This window comes from Gallus gallus, chromosome 3 (assembly GCF_016699485.2).
Source record: "Gallus gallus isolate bGalGal1 chromosome 3, bGalGal1.mat.broiler.GRCg7b, whole genome shotgun sequence".
Lineage (NCBI taxonomy): Eukaryota > Metazoa > Chordata > Aves > Galliformes > Phasianidae > Gallus > Gallus gallus.
Window position 1 is genome coordinate 84,591,176 of NC_052534.1, and position 20,147 is coordinate 84,611,322.

Sequence of the window (20,147 nt, forward strand, 5' to 3'; positions counted from 1 at the left end):
AAGAAAAACATAGCTTTACTTTTGGATAAGATGTTAACTTTGCATTTTTGACACATTGCACATCCTGTTCTGTTTGTGCATTTTTTTTTTTTCTGATCTCTTTAATTTTAGCCTAAAGAAAGGATTTAGGGCCTTGGGTCTTGGTGGCTTATTCAAGTCATGCCTTGTTGGTTTAAGGTGAGGTTTTTCAGCATTCTAAAAAGAGAAAATACTAAGTTGTTTAACAGAAGATTTTTATTAGGAGACTTTATCACAAAAATTTGGAAGAGGCTGTTTGTGAATCACTAGCTGTTTATTTTTGAGAACTTGAGAGTTAAAACAGAAGAAGTAGGAAAGAGCAGACAATGCTTATTCTTAAATACACCTATGCATATATTCAGAAATATTTTTTATTTATTGACTAGAAGTTAAGTTATGAAGAAAACATTTAGTTCTCTAAAAATAAAATGAAGTTTAACAAGGATAGAAGTGCAAGAAGTGAATTTGAGATAGAGTTAAATCTATAAGAAGTTAAATTAAGCAGAATGCCTCCTTCTTACTATTTATATTCTTTTTCTGTTTTTCATATTTTTGGGGGGTCTTTAAGCAAATGTGTCTTGGAAACTAAACATTTACATTTTAGTGAGCTTTTTGTTTATAGATTGGTTTTAAGGAAATCATTTTTTCTACCTTATATATCATTCAGATAGGAAAGAACACAGGACAGATGTGTTTTACACTTTGAGAAAAATAGGAATATTTGTGTGCCATTGCATTTGCAGTGACAATGCCTGAAGACTGTAGTAGATATATGCCTGAAATGTAGTTTAAAAAATAATAATAAAAATCAATTTCATTTCAACTGTAGGGAACTCTAAGAAGAGTATGCAGGGAGAACTGTTGGGCAGTAATTATTGCACTGGGATGAGATTCTTCAAATGCTTTGTATTGGCTCTAACAGTGGACAGTAAGTGTCACGTAGAGAATACACAGCCATGTAAGTAGGGTTGCTTGCCTTAATGTAAAGCTAGAATAAAAAGAAGAATAAAAGGCGCTGTAAACAAACGTACCTTAGCACAAGAATTATCATTACAGAAATGAGACAGACCACCATAGTCCTTTCTTATCTCTTAAACAGTAAGAATAAAAGGTTGACTTTAGTGGGGAAAAAAGTTATTGATGGCAGTATACCATTCTTTCTGAAAGTTCATAGCATCACAAGGTTGGAAAGGGCCTACAAGATCATCTAGTCCAACTGTCCTCCCATTACCATTGCCACCACAAGCCACTAAACCACATCACACAGCTGCTCATCGAGACATCTCTTGAACACTGCAAGGGATGGTGACTCCACCACCTCCCTGGGTGGTTTATTTGTTTTAATTTAGAAGTATTTACTCTTAAAATGTGACAAACAAATTTGCTGATAGAAACTAGAAAAACAGTGTGTGGACTCTTACTTTGATGTTATGATCAGATTAATTTAGCATTAATTTCTCTTAAAATCCTTTGAATACTTTCTGTTAAAATTATAATATTTAAACTGATAGCAAATTAATTTTTTTGGATGAGATAAAAAGCTATCAGAGAAAACTTAAAATTAGTTTTGATGCAAAAATATTTCACAGATTTAATTCAAATTTAATGCTGCTGTGGGTTGCACTAAAACATTAAAGAACAGCATCTTCACAGTATAAACTATTAAAAAAATGTTTATAAACAATATATCAATATTGCCACAACATTCTCTTTAAATTTGACTTAATTTTCTAAGGCTTTTCTAAATTATTTTGTTGAATCATAAAATGGACTGGGTTGAAAAGGACCATGATGATCATCTAGTTTCAACCCCCCTTCTATGCGCAGGGTTGCCAACCACTAGAACAGGCTGCTCAGAGCCATATTCCGCCTGGCCCTGAATGTCTTCAGGGATGGGGCATCCACAGCCTTCTTGGGCAACCTGTTCCAGTGCATCACCACCCTCTGTGTGGAAAAACCTCCTCCTAATATTCAACCTAAATCTCCCCTGTCTCAGTTTAGAACCATTTCCCCTTGTCCTGTCACTGTGCATACTTGAAAACAGTTGTTCTTCCTCCATTTTATACACTCCCTTCAAGTACTGGAAGGTCACAACAAGATCTCCCCAGAGCCTTCTCTTTTCCAGGCTTAGCAAGCCCTGTTCCCTCAATCTTTCTTCATAGGAGAGAGTACTCTAGACCTGATCATCTTTGTGGCTCTCCTCTAGACCTATTATAAGAGCTCTGCGTCTTCCTTGTACTGTGTCCAGGCCTGGGGCCCTCAGTACTCCATATTTGTGTTAAAATATGTTAATATAAGGCTTATGTCACTTAATGAAAAAAGTATTTAGGATTTTAAAACACTGCTAGTGTTAACAACATTTGTGCTAACAATTTTGTGATTCTGTTCTACTCTTTACCTTCTTACAAGTCTCGGTACTGCAATGGATCCATTTAACTGAGTTCTCAGTTACTTATAGTTTATAGCCCATAATTTATATTATAATATTTTTGTTTTTTTAACGGAGGAGATCTTAGAGCTCACCTGATCTACATGTAAGTAGAAAGATCTAAAAATTAAATCAGTGGGAGTTGAATGTACTTACTCTGCAGTTACTCTTTCACAGGTAGTGACATTAAATATTGTTATCCTTTACCACGTACGTGCAAACATTAATGAGTGGAACAGGTTGTTAGAAGAATATTAGGTGTTTAAAATTGTTATTTTTTAAGTGTAAGTTTATTTGGGTTTTTTTTTTTTGAACTTAGATAGAATAGGCTCAGCATTTTTATTTAAGCAGAAGTGCTTAATTTAAAAATTAAGAGACATCAATCAAAAAGGAATACTTCTAAGACTGTACACATAGGACACTTCTTTGTGTTTATGTAGAGCTGTGCTCCTCTTTAAGTAGATGTCCAGTTGAAAAAGAATTCCAAGTTATGTCTAAAATTCAGTATTGAGAGCACAGCAAAAATCTCTCAATTTTCAGGTCAATTTAAAACTTAATCAAAGACAAATGAATTTTACAGGATTTCTGGCAAGAACTGTTATTATTACAAATCTTAATGGCATTTTAAAGAGATTCAAACTCAATCAAACTGAAGTACTAGTGCATTAGCTCATCTTCCAGACACTGTTTGCTTTAGAAATCAATTGATTAGAAGGAGAGGTCTTTAATTGCTTTGAAATGAAAATGTAGTTACCCATTTTTACTCCTGCAAACTTTTCATGGAAATGAAACTACACCTCAAACGTAAAATAAAGAAAGGACTGTTCCTACTTAGAAGCTTCTGTAATGTTTGGAGAATATGGTGAACACTGTTTTTATAAGTGATGTTAGGATGGGGGGGGGGAACTAGAACTGTTTTTCTGGCCTAGGTTTATTACTTTTTCATCATACGTACACTGAAGAACATCAAGAGATACCAATACCATGATGTATTATACAGATGTGTTCAAAGGAGGGTTATGAAAATGGGTGAGGGTGGGCAAGGCAAACGAGGAGCAGCTGAGGTCCCTGGGTGTGCTCAGCCCAGAGCAGAGGAGCTGAATGGAGACTTCATGATGGCTGCAGCTCCTCACAGGGAGCAGAGGGCAGCGCTGAGCTCTGCTTTCTGTGACAGCGACAGGGCCCGAGGGGATGGCGTGGAGCTGTGTCAGGGGAGGGGCAGCTGGGGGTTAGGGAAAGGGTCTGCACCAGAGGGTAGTGGGCATGGAACAGGCTGCCCAGGGCAGTGGGCACGGTCCCTATCTGCCAGAGTTCAAGGAGCATTTGGATGACATTGTCAGATATAAGGTTTGATTTTTTTTATTATTTTTTTTTTTCCCTTTGGTTCCTCTTGTGTGAAGCCAGGAGTTGGAATCAGTAATCCTTAAGGGAGTCTCCCTTCCAACAAAGGATATTCTATGATATATCAATATCTATAAATATGTTGAAATAAACAGGTTCAAGGTTATGAATCAGAATCTTTATGACAATTCAGTCTGTTTTTCTTGATAACCTTAAATTAAATTACATCTGTGTTTTAAATGTAGGAACAGCTGCAGGTTATTTCACTATTGCCTCTCCTAAAATGTTTATATTCTAAAATGAATTAGGATAAATGTAACTGTTAAATTGAATCATAAACGGGTGTTTCCAATTAATGTATTAATTTAGTAACATTCAGTATTTCACTTTATCAGAAACTAGAATGTTTTGTGATACTATAATTTTTAATAAATAGAATATTAAATAACAGTATTTGTAACCATTGGTTATTCAGTTAAGCTCTTTTGAGAAACAAAGAAACAAAAACAATAACAAATTAACAACAGAAAACATCTAGAGAAAAGCCTTTTCATATGTTCGTGTAATTCTTATGTTCAGGTATGTGCAAATGGAGGTAGCTGTTTCTATGATGAAGGCAACCAAAGATCTCACTGTGTTTGTGCTCATGGGTGGACAGGACAAACATGCCTGGAGAACATTAATGACTGTGAAATAAATCAGTGCCAACATGGAGCCACATGTGAAGATGAAGTGAATAAATACAGGTACTAATGTGATGTTAGAAGTTTATTAAGCACATTTATTCAGTAAGATGGACTGTTTTGTCTGAACTATTATAAAGGAAAACCTCACAAGCATTTCTATTTCTGGGCAAAGAAAATAAACCAGCTATGAAAAATCTCAGAAAAGTAAATTATCCACTTCAGCAAATGATAAGCACTTTTAGGAGCCTGAGTGTGACATGGAATAATTTTTCATATAAAAAATGGAATTATAATTTTTGAGTAAATGGTTGAAATGTTATTTATGGCTTTTTTCTGTGCTATTAGCAAACCTGTTAAATATTGCTTTCCTTTGTGATTTGTAATATGTAGATATTTGTATATAATACATATAAATCACATTATTTTATATATTATAAATCTGCAATTTTCCAGTTCATATCAAAAAGTGAAGAAAATGTTATTAGAAGAGCAATACTATGCTTACATGGGAAAAATCTACAAGTATTTACCATGAAATAAGTAAGTCTGTATGCTTGCAGTAGAAAAATAACTTCTGAATTTAACTCACAAATCCCTACTCAGGGTACTGACAGAATGCTTTTGATTCTTACATTTTCAGTCTTTGAAAGGTAAATAATGCTGACTGATTAATCTGTTTATTTAAGGAACAAAAGACATCACCAAGATCCCAATCCCAAATGTGTTAGCTGATGGTTTTATTATCATAGAACATGACTCCACAGAAAGAGAATGAGGTATTTTGAAGAGTGTGCTAAGTGTTTACAGTATAATACCTTCTCTGTGGACAGAAGATTGTCAATTCTGAATGGCAGTGAAGAATTTTTTTTAAGAGACATGAGCTTCATTTAAAAATAATGATATTTCCCAAGAGTTGCTTATTTTCAGGAATGAATTGGTTGTCATTTCATTTTCCTAATACATTGTTAAAACATAACACCAAAAATTGGAGGAAAAAATGTTGAATGCAACTTCTGTGATCACCCAACTTTTTGAAAGGCTTGCAATTTGCATTTCCATTCTAAAATGGATTTCAGATCTGAAAAAACAGATATCAAGAGCTATATTGAATGCGAAGTAGGCTTAGGAAGGCATAAGAAACTGTCAGCAGAACATATGGTGAATTAGATCTGTAAGCATTATTAACAACTCTACTGAGATCCATTTTAAAAACTAGTACAGCCATTAAAAAAATCACTTTTATCTCCTTCACTCATTATGTAAGCATTTTAATTATTTGTTGTCAAAATGGTATATATTAATTTTTATTTATAGAGAATTAGCATAAAATTTGAGACTTCTTCTAGTTTAAGGAATCATAATTTTTAAGTTAATTTTTAAATGGTGATCATATTCTTTCAATGGTGGCTTGTTATAGCATTGCAAAGACAAGAAAAGCATGGAGGGTATCCAGCTTTGTTTCAGCAACACTCTTCTCCCCCTTTTAAACTGTTGCCTTCTGCAAAGCGAGCTATTAATTTTTTACAGATTGAAAGAGTGCATTTAATTGTCTATAATTTTTCTAGTGTTCTATTGACTTTCTCAGTTTTAAAGCTTTTGAAATTTTAAAACAGTAGTGACATATAGATGTACATACATTCAGTATAAGAGGAGAACTTGAGTTCATGATGAGGAACTGCTCTGGGTGAAGGAGGGGCACTAGGTTTCAAGCCTTACAACTGTGATACAGATAAAAATCCAAGCAACAATAGATAATAGGAACAACATAAGAATAACATCTCAAAACAAAATCTCCTTTGTTTTAGTGAGCCTCCTTTTAGAACTAAAGTGGCCGCAATCAAATTTCCACTAAGCCTCTTATTAATCCAAATGAATTACTGCACTTCCAGCTGAGTCTCTGCTGTTTGGGGTATCATAACTAAATTGGGGTGTATTTGAATGTTTTCCTCCAAAAAATACTGTTTTGTATTGATTTAGCTGTAGATATGATGAATGTGGCAGATTCCATGCAATAGGCTAATTTCATCCACACACCAAAGATTATCTTGACCACTACTAGGAGCTGGAATCAAAACAGCAGTCAATAGAGTGATGACGTGAATTCCTCATTGAGGAGAAAGTTCAAGATACAGCCCTCAATGGGTAAAATGATGTGAACCATCTTTTTGGGATAGGATAGGGGTGATCCTTCTGGATTTCCTGGAACCTAGACAAGCCAACAGTTCTGACTGATACATGGCAATGCTAACTAATCTGTAGGCTCAAATTTCCAGAGTCAGACCAGAGAAGAAGACAACCTTTCTCTTGTAATGCGGTAATGCCATGTCCCATACCAGTGTGGAGGCTGTGGAGCATATTGCTGGTCTTGGCTAGACTGTCCTACCACACCCACCATATAGTCTGGATTTGGCACCCTCTGACTGCCCTCTGGTAGGGCTAGTGAAAGATGAACTGCATGGAGAACATTCTCCTAGCAAAGGCACCCTCACAGTAGCTGTGAAGCAGTGGGTCCCCTCCATTGGTGCTGATTTTTACGAGCATGGGATGCAGGCTCTTGTTCATTACAGACGAAGGTGCACAGTTAATGTTGGTGACTAGATTGAAAGTTAGAGCAGATTCTCAGCTACAAAACACTATCAAATAGAGTTGTTATGCTCTTTGTTTCTGTTTCCATGGAAACAAATAGAAGGCATTATTTTCAGAGAGACCTAGTACATTTTGTGTTCTATAGATAATAACTAGATCTTGTAGTTATCTAAGTAATAGATACAAAGGCTGCTCCAAAAGTAATGCCTCCTATTTTATTGCATTGGCTCAGAATATTAGTGACAAATATTGTTGATATGGCAATAGAGGTAGCTGAAAATTTGCTCTATCAAATAATGTTATTATTCTCCTTGTATTTGTTGTCGTTTCCATGGGAATAAACAGGAAGTATGACTTTCAGGGCCACCTACATTTTTGTATTTCCAACTCTTCTGTAGATATACATGTAAAGATGTTTACGAAAAGTCCAAGTGGCACTAAATAACTTTACAGTTCATTTATGAATGTATGTGCAGTTCCTTTTCTAACTATTAAACAAAATGATTAACACTACATAAGTGCAGTTAATCTGCTGGGCTAATCTTAAATGTGCTTTCAACGGCAGTGTGGAAAATAGTTGGTTTACCTAGGAAAGATCAGTATAGATACAATATATGTCCAGTCTGGTCTTTTGCCTTTTCTCCCTTATTTTCAAGATTCATTAGTTGGCCACATTTTACTCAGTGCCCAGTGTTCTACATCACTTCTGTGCATGGAGTCTGAAAGTGTGCTGTGACAGCTGCTGTGCCTGGACTCACAAGTATGAACTTACCTACCTACATAGCTGCTGCTCTAGACTTAAGGAGATAAAAAGTTATATCCTACCAGTATTGGTGGGAAAACATTACAGCTACACTGTCACTGTCCACATTCTAATGACACATTACTCATTAGACTAAATTGCATGCCTGAATTACCTGCATCTCTCCTTTATATTTATTTCATGGACATATCAAATTACTGTGAAATGTTAATAAGGTTTGGGCAGTGCGATATCAGTATCCAGCAAACAACACAGTATGTGTAGGAGTAAAGCAATCCACAACAGGGTAACTGTGTCTTGAGTTTGATATCAATGTTTATAGAGGGGAAAAAAAACACTGAGGTATAGGTTTTCTTTCCTAGGATATTTTACACTCAAATTTTCTTATGGACAAAAGGAGCATATCCAAAGCAAAGAAGTTAGTGTTATTTCCATTAATGTTTTAAGAGTGTGAAAAATCTTGTTTTTTAGTCTAGTGACTGTAATTCATGATCCAAATTAACCCAGAAGGGCTCAATAAAAGCAGTTGAAGCTGTTACACAAAACTTTATATTTGCATTTTCTTTGATACCATTCTCATCCTTCGTGTTAATCCAGTTTCTAAGGCTGTCGGTCTTTTAGAAATTTGAATGGTGGGTGTTATTAGCATCTGCATGTCTTTGCTGGGTGTCACCCCTCCCAGCAGGACCATACAGACCCATCAGGAACTACAGCAGGGCAGCAGAAGCCACTGGGCTGCTTAAACCAGTGAAACTCGTCTCAGGCCAAGGCCAGGCTGACTCCTGCGCTGCTGGGTCAGCTCGCAGCTGAGGGGATTATACTGGTAAGGACAAAAACACATTTACTGAGCTAGAGATTCACTTACAAATTCAAATGTTGGTTCCACTTGTACACCTGTGGTTACTGTAATGTACTGGGATGTCTGTAAACACCCTTACACTAAGGGTGAACAATGATGTGAATAATATTAAAAATTTGAAAAAAAAATTGAAATACTAATATTTTGGTGAGATTTTTCTGGGAATGTAGTGTATGGTTTTTTTTTTAAATTTGTTAGAGAGAAGCATTCTAGCTTTACAGCAAATGAAAACTGAAATCAATTTATCATTGAAAGCTTTTGATATCATGTTCAGTATTTTATTGGTGTTGAAGTAATAATGCAAGGTCGTATTCATTAAAGCAAATGCTGACAGACTTTTCCTAGTACAAGTGTAAAAGTCCGAATTACTTAGAGATTACTGGTCTTCATATCATTTCTAAGACAGACAGGAAAATATATTTAAGTTCAGCAATGTGAGTGTTATACCAGCGTGGTATTTAACAAAACTGTATTCAGCACCCATTTTACAGACTGACATAGAGGTGAAATGATAGTATAACTCAAACATCCTGGATAATTTAAAATATTATAATAACTCTAAAGCTACAGATAAATGCAGCCAGACGCTGATAATCCATGAGCCCATAGAATTCCGATTTTGTAATTACATGTAAAATTTGAGAAACATACACAATTTAATGCATATCTGCTTAGTACTATTTACTGTTAGATGTTCAAAACATTAATGTTAGAAGTAACTATTACTTTATAATTAAGAAAAAAATACATTAACATTGAAGATGTGACTAGTTGAGACTTTTACTTCACAAAAATAGTCCCTTTTTTGAAAACAAGTATCTATAAAGTACAGATTTAAAAATGATTGTTACTAGTATACTCATAGCTATCTTGGTCTTTCTCTGTAGACTGTCCATTTGTGGTGTTATGTATTAATGTTATTTGTAAAAACACAATTAGAATTTGAGGTCAAATATTCTAGGTTATATTTCTAAAATATTTATTGAATTTCTAGACCCTGTTGTTGCTCAAACTCAGCCTACATTAGGACAGTAGATGAATGGTTCTTAGAAATTCTCATCTTCAAATCATGCCTGCATACTCAGTAAGAATTTATGTTATTAAGAAAACTTGAATACTCCTGATTGTATTTATGAGTGGGTTGAACAAGCAGAAAGAGGTTTTATTCTGTTACTGTAACATTAGTCTATTATGTTGCTCACTGTTTTGAGCCACTGCCACAATTCTGGTCATGATTAACCATATACATCAGTATCTGAGCTTCATATGACAGGAAGATCCAGATTTAAAGTGATTTTCTAACCTAGTATTACAAGGGAGGCAGGGGGGGAAGCCAGCTACTGTATGTGCAAGAAATCAGTAATAGCTAAACTATGCAAAATTTTCACACTGAAGTCACAAGAGAATTTTAAGGTTTTTTTTCAGCAATAATATAGAATAAAAAGTCTAAACATACGAGAGCTTGATTCATCTGCTGCAAGAGATGGCACTTATTAAATCCAAAGTTACCTATTTATAATTTCACCTGGAAAACCAGGAAATTTCAGTCTCGGTTATTTTAGATGCGTTCAGATACTTAGGTATTAAAAAAAAAAATCTGATATCATTGCTGATAGCATGAAGTTGGAAACATGAAACTGAAATTAGAAGATTCTTCACTGTTTCTGTGTAACTCTTTTGTGATCTTGAAGATGAGTTACACTAGTAGTAAGAACAATGAAATTATAGAAAATTCCTTCTCTGTCTTTTCCAGAAGATCTGTAAGTTCAGTATTCTTTTCATTATGTGGTGAGCTACGTTTTCAAAGGATGTTTGCACACACAAAAATAATTACTAAAAAAATGTTTTCTGTGTCTATAGTTCTCTAAGAAAATAGATAGGTGAACTACATGCTTTCCCTATTAAAGTTTTAGTGTTGGTCAGGATAGAAACTGTGCATCTAGGGAGCTAAAGATAACTGAACTTGTACTTGCTTTGCACGTTCATGCACAATGAGAAGAACAATCTATGCAAATCAACATTTTTATTTAGCTGTAATGCAACTCTGTGAGATAATCTGAGAGCTATATTCCTTCCAAAAGGAACAGAATTATCTGGAGCCCTCAAGAAGAAAAAAATATCCCTTGCTAAGGATTGGCTGAGGCCGGAATGGAGAATATGGTAGCTGCACCTACTTGAGTAGGTACTGCAGTGCTGAAGCAAGGGATCCATAAGGCAGAATTGGTTGTGCTGAAGAATTCTTAATCCCACTGGATTTACTACAAGCAATCTCCAGTTTGGCTCATGAACTAAAGGCTCTTAAGCAGCTGGAGTACCTTAGCAGTTCCCTGAGTAGCACATCTTCTGATTTAGTTTCATCTGAAATAAATAAAATCACTTCTCTGCCATGTGAAGTAAAACACTACAGATTGGATCAGCTAGGACACGCATGATAAAATTTTCTCCTCATCTGACCTAAAATAGTTACGTCAAGGCACCTTCTGACAATACAAAGTAGAAAGCCAGGCTTGTTCTTGTGAAAACTTTTCCAAGGGACCATGAAGACACCTGAAATTTTCTGCATGAAGCCAGCTGAAAGAAAAGGAGATGTTATTCTTGTCGTGCATATGCTTAAAAATACATATTTCTCTTGATCTCATTTATTTAGGTACTCTGAAGCTACTCTTGAACTTTCAGAGCAGTACTAGCAGTGCAGATTACCTTGAAAGTTTTAAAAAAAATAATAATAAAAATAATAATTGGTTTAAAGCTTAGGAGCTATTCATTTTATACGTAACAGTTTTTTCCTCCTCTTTTTTTTTTTTCAAATACTGAAGTGGAAATTTCTGAAGTCTAATATAAAATTGGAGGATTAGCAAGCAAAGAATGAAGGAAAAAGCCACATAAACATTCACTTCTGTTTATTTATATATATATATAAAATGTAGACTTTCTGCCAGGTGGATTGGTACAGAAAATTGCTATAATCAAGGTTTCCTTAAAGTGTTTCCAGCTTCTAAATAACATCTCTATGGATTGTGAATGTCTGAGGTTATCAACTATTTCTTCCATTAAATAATCTGTCAGAGAGAACCTATGAACTGGCTAAGGAAATAAGCAGGGAAAATATTGCCGAGTATAAGTGCTTTGGAATTCTGTAAGATGTTAATCAGCTAAGTAGTAATAAAATAATCCAATTTTGTTTGCATTTACAAAAAAAAAAAAAGGAAGCATAGAAAGTCATCTCTAATTTTACGTGTCATCCTAAACTGGGGAAATAATAATCAGTTCCATTTCTTTGAAGTTTTATTGACTTTTTCTCCAGTTACAGACAGAAATTACAACCTTTGCATCTAATTGTAAAGCATATTTATATTGGTTTTATGGTTAGAGAAAATAGAATGTTTCAAATTGTATTTATTTCTTTAAATGCAGATAAACTTGGTAAACCTTTTCAATAAAGTTTTTTCTCTCCTTATGATGTTGTAGCAAACAACTAACTCGTTAGTACAAAAATTCTTAAAATCCATGATACTGGTAGCATATACTAGATTTTATTTGAATTTGCAAGTTTGATTTTTTAAATGCTACTATTTTTCCTCATCTTAGCTGTTATGATTGTGCTATTATTATGTAGTTCCGTTTATCTCAGAGATCATCTTTTTAAATCTTTTCAACAGGTGCATATGTCCCCTTGGTTACACTGGCACTTTCTGTGAAATTGATATAGACAACTGCATTGGAAACCAGTGCTCTGAGTATGGTTTCTGCCAGGACCACTTGCATAATTACAGCTGTATCTGCATGCTTGGATATGGAGGACCCTTCTGTGAAGTTGAAATTAATGAATGTTCAAGTTCACCTTGCAAAAATGGGGGTATCTGTATGAATCTAATTGGCAGCTTTTCCTGCCATTGTGCTGAAGGATTCAAAGGTAAGTTTTACTGGAAAGCCTTGTACTGCGAATGTGGTTTTCTAATTCTATTTGAACAACGTTCATAAGACCTTTGATAAGAAATATGTGTATATATGTGTAAAAGTATATGTTTACATGTTTTTATGACTTGTAAGAGTTTTAACTGAATTAGCATGGAAATTCTTAAATTCTTAGATTGTGTCTAAGTTCTTTAGTGGATCTTTCCTATACTAAACGTAAATTTCTGAACAGAAAGCATGGTGCTGTTGTCAATAAAATGTTGGTCATGTTCCAGTACACAATTTTAATGGTGTTAGTTTAGTTTCCCTATTAGGCAGCTTTAGATGTTGTAGATCTGGTCATGAACGCAACTTCAGAGTATTCTGGCGGGAACAGGGGGAATGGTCTTAAACTGAGATGGGGGAGATTTAGATTAGATATTAGGCTGGTTGTTGCTCGGGGCAGCCTGGTCTACTGGTTGGCAACCCTGCAATAGCAGGGGGGTTGAAACTAGATGATCATTGTGGTCTCTTTCAACACAGTCTATTCTATGATTCATATGATTTTATAAGGGAATTAATGTTCCATCCAGAACAGGAAGATCCAATCATGCGGAGGAATGAGATCAACAGTATCATTCTTCTGTTTCTATACACAACTACACGTGAGTTAGTTGTTTGAACTATCTCAGAAAAGACATGCAAGTATTTTAGAGCATCTGTCTATCTTACGTGTCTGTTCTAAGACGAGATTTCAACATTGTGTTAGATGAGTTCCATAATGCTGATAATGTGATATTTTTCTTTAAATAATAATCTTGTGCTTTGTGTAGATGCCTTGCCCCTCTGATTTCTGCAGAAAGCTGTAAGTCATATTGGATACAGGTTTCTTAGTAATACAGAAATTATATATTCATTCTGAGGTATGCTATCACTACCAATGCTTAACATAGAAAGCATGACATGCACACTGTCAACTGTACCAGTTGATTATTAATGGTTTTTTATCTTTAATTTACAACTTATAATAATAAATTACTGAGGGTACTTGCTCCAGTTCAGAGAGATATTTAAAGCACGTGTAATAATATCAATCTTGCTGAACAATTTGTAGTGACCAAACGGTGGATGTGAGCACAGTGAGGTGGTGGGTGAAACATTTCAGCAATGAAAGCAACATGAAAGGCGGATCATGTTCCAGACAACCATGTACAGCTGTCACACCACAAATTGAAGTGTCTCAACTAACACATCTGCATGTATCAACAAATTATGGCTAGGGAATTGTGTACTGAGCTGAATAGAAATTTCAGTGCATTGGAAGTGATGCTGGCAACATTGGAATGCTGTGAAGTTTGTGTTCAGATGTGTCCCATGTAAGCTCACACAGGAAAAGAGAGCAAGCCACACTGAGGTTTGTCAAACCCTGTTGAGCTAATACAGGGCTGAAGGTGAGAATTTCCTGCATCACTCCATTACTGGTGGCAAGATGTGAGATCAACATGATGAGCCAGAGTCAAAATAGTAGTACATGGAGTGTCAACATGTGAATTCCAAATTGAGGAAAAAGTTCAAGATGATGTGAACCATCTTTAAAATGATGTGTACCATCTTTTTGGGATAGGATAGGGGTGATCCTTCTGGATTTCCTGGAACCTAGACAAGCCAACAGTTCTGACTGATACATGGCAATGCTAACTAATCTGTAGGCTCAAATTTCCAGAGTCAGACCAGAGAAGAAGACAACCTTTCTCTTGTAATGCGGTAATGCCATGTCCCATACCAGTGTGGAGGCTGTGGAGCATATTGCTGGTCTTGGCTAGACTGTCCTACCACACCCACCATATAGTCTGGATTTGGCACCCTCTGACTGCCCTCTGGTAGGGCCAGTGAAAGATGAACTGCATGGAGAACATTCTCCTAGCAAAGGCGCCCTCACAGTAGCTGTGAAGCAGTGGGTCCCCTCCATTGGTGCTGATTTTTACGAGCATGGGATGCAGGCTCTTGTTCATTACAGACGAAGGTGCACAGTTAATGTTGGTGACTAGATTGAAAGTTAGTGTTTTGTAGCTGAGAATTTGCTCTATCAAATAGTGTTGTTATGCTCTTTTTATCTCTTGTAATTTCCATGGAAATAAATAGGAGACGTTGCCTTTGGAATGACCTATGTACATTTGTAAGTTCAGTTAAAACCTCAAAGTAAAACATCTATTTGGGTCTTCCTAGGTCAGTGCTGTAGTGCCAAAAATTAACTAGCTGCAAATTCAGTGCTAATTTCTCAACATGTATATTTTGGCTAGGTAAACTTTGTTTTAACATTTCAGTGTTCCATACATACGTGTATACAGACATAAGTGACTTAAATTTACCAATTTTTTATTCTTTGTTATGTGATTTTTTTTTTTTGGTTGTTTGAATACACATTTAATAATGGGTGTTTTTTCTCTTATCTCCGTACTCATTCATTAAAAAGTGTGTAACACAGAAAATCTATGAAAGCTGCAATTATTTCAATATGGAATGTAAACGAAAGTGTTATACTAATTAGTAAAATCTGAAAATATTTAGCAACGGAAAGACTATTTCCAATGGAATCAATTGTTAATTTACTGAAGACCAGAGCCCAGAATTAGATGGAATTATAGCTCTTAACAGAAATATATCAAATATTACCATGAGTTTTATTCTCTAGGCTAACCTCTTGAGTTTACACAAGGTGTCTTTTTCAACTTCTGTAAGTTACTGAGATATAGTTTAGATTTAGGTGCAAGTGTAGGCAACGCTGGTTACAGTCCTGTTTTATTTTTTCTGTAATGATATGGGTGATGGGACAGCAAGTTTGCTGATGACACAAAATTGGAAGGAGTGGCTAATACAGCAGAGGCTTACATTCCTCTGGATGACATTGGTATTGTCATCCAGAGGAATCTCAACAGGCTGGAGAAATGAGCTAACATGAACCTCATGAAGTTCAACAAAGTTAGCTGCAAAGTCATTCACCTGAAAGGGAATAATTTGTGTACCAGCACATGCTGGGAGCTACCCAGCTAGGAAGCAGCTTTACAGAAAAGGACCTGCAATAGTGATGGACACAAAAATGACCATGAGCCAATCTTGAGGCAGCGAAGGCTAATGCTGCACTGTGTGGCACTAGAAAGAGTGCTGCCATTAGGTTGAAGAAGTTAATCCTCCCTCTCTAATCAGCACTGGTGAGATACATCTGAAGTGCTGGGTACTTCCCAATGCAAGAAATGCATAGTCATATTGGTAAACTAAAGTACTCTGAGTAAGGATTATTGAGGATCTGATGTACGTGTTCTGTACGGAAGGATTTAGAGAGCTGGGACTCTTCAGCCTTAGAGAAGAGAAGGCTGAGGAGGGAATCTGTTAATTATGTATAAATATATGAAAGGATGATGCTGAGGACAAAACCAGATTTTTTCCAGTGGTGCCTAGCGATTCTAGGTGCCCACTGTAATTCTGTGAGCATGAGTTAATATAAAGGACATCCCACTAGAAAGTATTTTTGTCTCATTTTGTAACTCAATTAGGGATTGTACAGTAGCATTACAAGAGAAAGAATTTCAAAGTAAAAGAACTTTTCATAACCTGATTCATATTGTATAGCTCATTGTCACATGTACTGAATATATTAAATTGTTTAATGTAAACTCGAAATTTATAGAAGTGTTATCACAACTCATTAGTGATAAGACAAGGGAGATCATTGTGGTCTTTTTAAACCCAGGCCATGCTATGATTCTATGATTTCCATTTTTATATCCATATCATCTGTTAGGTTTTGTGATCCTCGGATATATTCCAATTCCATAGTAACAACATATTATGAATCAGTGAAGAGTATCTTAGAATAATGCTAGAAAGATATATTTTAGTTTTGTTATGCCATGCAATTCAAGCTCTTTACATGTCACTTTGCTTCAGTTTTCTTCAAGAGTACTAAATTCAATTTCAGAGGAAGTATCAAATGCAGTAGCAAATAAGCGAAAGTGTAAAACCAAAGTTGTTCTTGCTCAGGAGTCTATAAGAGCTGGGAACTATCAAATGATATATGTTAGGATTCGTAGATTTGTGAACAAACCATGAGTTCCTAACCGCCAACGTTTTTATTCTCTTGGTAAAAAATTAATCCTCATCAGAGTTAGTTTTTATTTCAGAGGCAAAATTTGACATAGCTCACAGCTGTCTCCTCTGTCTAGACGGTCGATTTAGTCTGATATCAGCATTTGTCAAATGTTTTACATTCTTATAGCTAGGGTCCCTTTAGACACTGCAGAGGGATTTGCCAATATGAATAGCATGGATGATTTCATTTGACTAAAAACAAGCTCACAAAAAAAATAAGGCTTGAGTGTCTGCTTATTAAAATTATGTGTTTTGTAGCATTATGTATCAGAGTCTTCCCTCTTGAACTGTGAATTGTACCTGTGATGGAGACTTTAGTATGGAGATGTTGTGTAGATGTCTGGAGCATTACACTGCCTGTAAGAATTTGACCTACGGCAAACATAGAAGCTTGCAGTATGATCTCCAGAATTTGAGAAGATTTTTGAAAAAAACAATCTATATCCCATCATTTTGATAAGGTGACAACCCTCTATGTTGCCTCAGAGATTCAGTTTTTCTAACATTCTTCACTTAAGAAGTCATTATCATTTTCTCTCTCTCTGTATCTTCATTTTATTCCATCTCTCAAAATCAGTGCTTAGCATCACATAGTTCCAGCTTTCACAGTTAATGTATTTCTAAGCAAATACTGCTGTGCTTCATTTCTGGCTTAAAAGAAGCTCTTCTTGGAAGTATTTGATAAAATGTTGCCTTTATTCAAATACATCCTTCATTAAACGTCTTGTTTGTACAGGAAGACAGCTGCTGAAAACTCTAAGTAGATAAGCAATATCACCTCATTGTTTTCTCCTGAGGGTTTTTATCTACATGACATTGATTGCTCTGTAATTAAGATTTTTTTTTCTGTATTTATTCTGTCACACTGATCCTTTATTGCTTTACATATGTGTAAGGAATGAATAACAGTATTAAGGCTCATCACAAATGTAGTACTTCCAGTAGCTTTTTAAGTTTCATATTGATGTGAAACTTTTATTATATATGCTGCTTTTCACTTTTCTCTCTTTTTCATCCAAAAGGGGAAAATAACATATGGGCTTTTAAAATATCACTGTGTTACTTTAAACTTCTGTACTTTGGTGTGGTTTTTTTTTTCTTTTCCTTTTTTATGCCAAAAATACACATCATGTTTAGAGTCTATCTAAGGAAACTGTTAATTGTCTGTACTTTCAAGAAGTTATGCATTATTCTTAAATTGTTTGGATGTTATTTAAATAGTTTTGTCTTTCTGTGGTGTACAGGAATGGTGTGTCTTTTATGCTATTATTAAAGACAAATCTTGAAGGGAAAACATGAAGTGCTATGAATATTTATCCTTATTATACAAGTTGATTTAACTACGAATACAAATAATGTACCAAAAAGCTGATGAATACTCTGAATATAACAAAGACTGACTATGTTATGGAATTGCAAGAGCAAGGCATCGACATGTCATGTTTTTCATTTATGTCCGTATATATGCTATTGTGATAGTTGTTAATCAAACTCATTGTAATATTATGATTATTCAAAGGCTTTTCTTAACATTAAAAAATGGGCACAGAGAATGTCTCTATAAAAAATTTTTACAAATTGAAAGGTTGCATCCCCTCAGTTCCCTCTTTTTAAGTTTAAACCAGTCAGTTCTCTTCATACTGCCTATGGAGATATTTCCTAAGTTTCTAATTCTATGCATCCTCAGTTACCTTAAAATTCTATCTGTAGAAAAAGAAAAAATGAATCAGTTCCAAGAATTCAGTGGTGATGTATGAAAAATAGAATCATATAGACACTTCTGTTCTCGGATTTGTATCAACTGTCAAAAATTCAGAAGAAATATGAAGTTTTATTTTGTTTAATTGTGATTCTCTTCATGATTCAGCCTGTCTTTTGAATTAATGTTTCCCCAAGTATGCAAATGAAATATGGTATTTTGAAATTTTGGCATGAATTCAGTTTTTCAGAAAAATGTTAAAATTAGTGAGTACAGTTTTATAAAATGCATATCATTAAAACACAGATATTTACGTGACATACATTATACTAAGTAAATATTCTAAGTAAATACTAATACTAAGTAAATATTCCTGGTTTTACTCTAATGTCTGAATATTTAACTTCAGAACAATATGAAGTTAAATTTATTCTTAGATTGAGATAAAATATTAGTTTTGCAGATATTCTAAAACATGTAAGAATAGTTCAGTTCAGATGAAGTATGAGGTTTGGGTCTTCTGTCAGCAGAAATAAAACATCCATCGCTTAAACTACTGAAGGATGTAGCCTTTCAGTGTCATAATCTTACAGAGTTGCTGGTACTTTCAGAGTAAAGGAATATTCAATGAGGTTTCATCCTTCACTTTTTGAAAAAAAAAATTATATTTTTTTTAAATTTTAGGTGTCTAGTTATGTTTACCTGAAAATTTCAGAAAGCATTCCTTTGCTAAAATAGCATGATTACTTTAAACAGAGTATGTTGTAGTACTGCATTAGCAATAATACTATATGTTTCTGCCAGGTTTCTAAGTCAGCATCTACTTGAGGTCCTAAGTTATATCTCTTTGCAAAGCTTTGGCACTCCTGCAGAATGATCTGTTTCCTCTGTGTCATCAGTGCTCCTGCAGAAAACATATCATCAGGCTATATTTACAAGAGTGACAGACTTTTCTAAGCACCTCTAATACTTTGTTAGGTATTTTAAGAACACTGCAATTTTATATATGGCAAAGAACACTGTGGAGTCAAGGGAAGTAGACTTAGCTCATTATGAGATTTAACATTCTGCCTGTACTCAGAATTTGATGACACAATCACTGTAAATTGTAAATAGTAATTCAGCCTTGAAGCTATGATTTATTAAATAACCAATTGAGTATTATGTTCTACTACTAATTATATTTAGAAATGTTCTATTAATGTTAAACTTAAAAGCGTAAACCCAGGAAATATTTATATGAACATACTTCGATGATGAAAGTAATTTGTAGCTAATTAGTTCTTCTATCAGATATTCAAAAAAGTTTTTCATCATCAATTTGAAATGTGTAGTTAAATTAGCTGCATACTAGAAAAGATAATGGCTGCACAATATGTCTAGCTTTTCCAGCTGTTTTCCTGTCTAGCAAACTCATAAAACATAATCTCACATTAGCTTTATAGATTCTTTTCTTCTCTCTGAATCATTTTTAAAAATACTGTTCACATATTGCCTACCTTACTTGGAAGGCTTGAATTCTTAAACTTCCCAAACAACTGTCAGCAAGAAGTTTGAAGACAGGCCTTCTACCAGGGGCAATGGTTGGTTTAGTGCCATTCTTAGGGCACATAATCACAAAACTAGTTACTGGCAGTGGATCACAAAATGTACATAGATGTACACTACAATGTTCTGAAAGTAATGCTTCTTATTTATTTCCATGGAAAATACCACAAATACAAAGA

At 34.8% G+C, this 20,147-nt stretch overlaps 1 protein-coding gene across 1 annotated transcript in view; it reads left to right on the forward strand.

Moving 5' to 3' along the window:
- EYS (eyes shut homolog) overlaps positions 1-20,147 on the forward strand; it is a 676,382-nt gene that overhangs the window by 1,501 nt on the left and 654,734 nt on the right. The window contains exons 2-3 of the mRNA XM_040698528.2: positions 4,367-4,533; positions 12,341-12,594. Coding sequence (XP_040554462.1) covers positions 12,465-12,594 — 130 coding nt within the window. The 5' untranslated portion in view covers positions 4,367-4,533; positions 12,341-12,464. The remainder of the gene's footprint in view (positions 1-4,366; positions 4,534-12,340; positions 12,595-20,147) is intronic.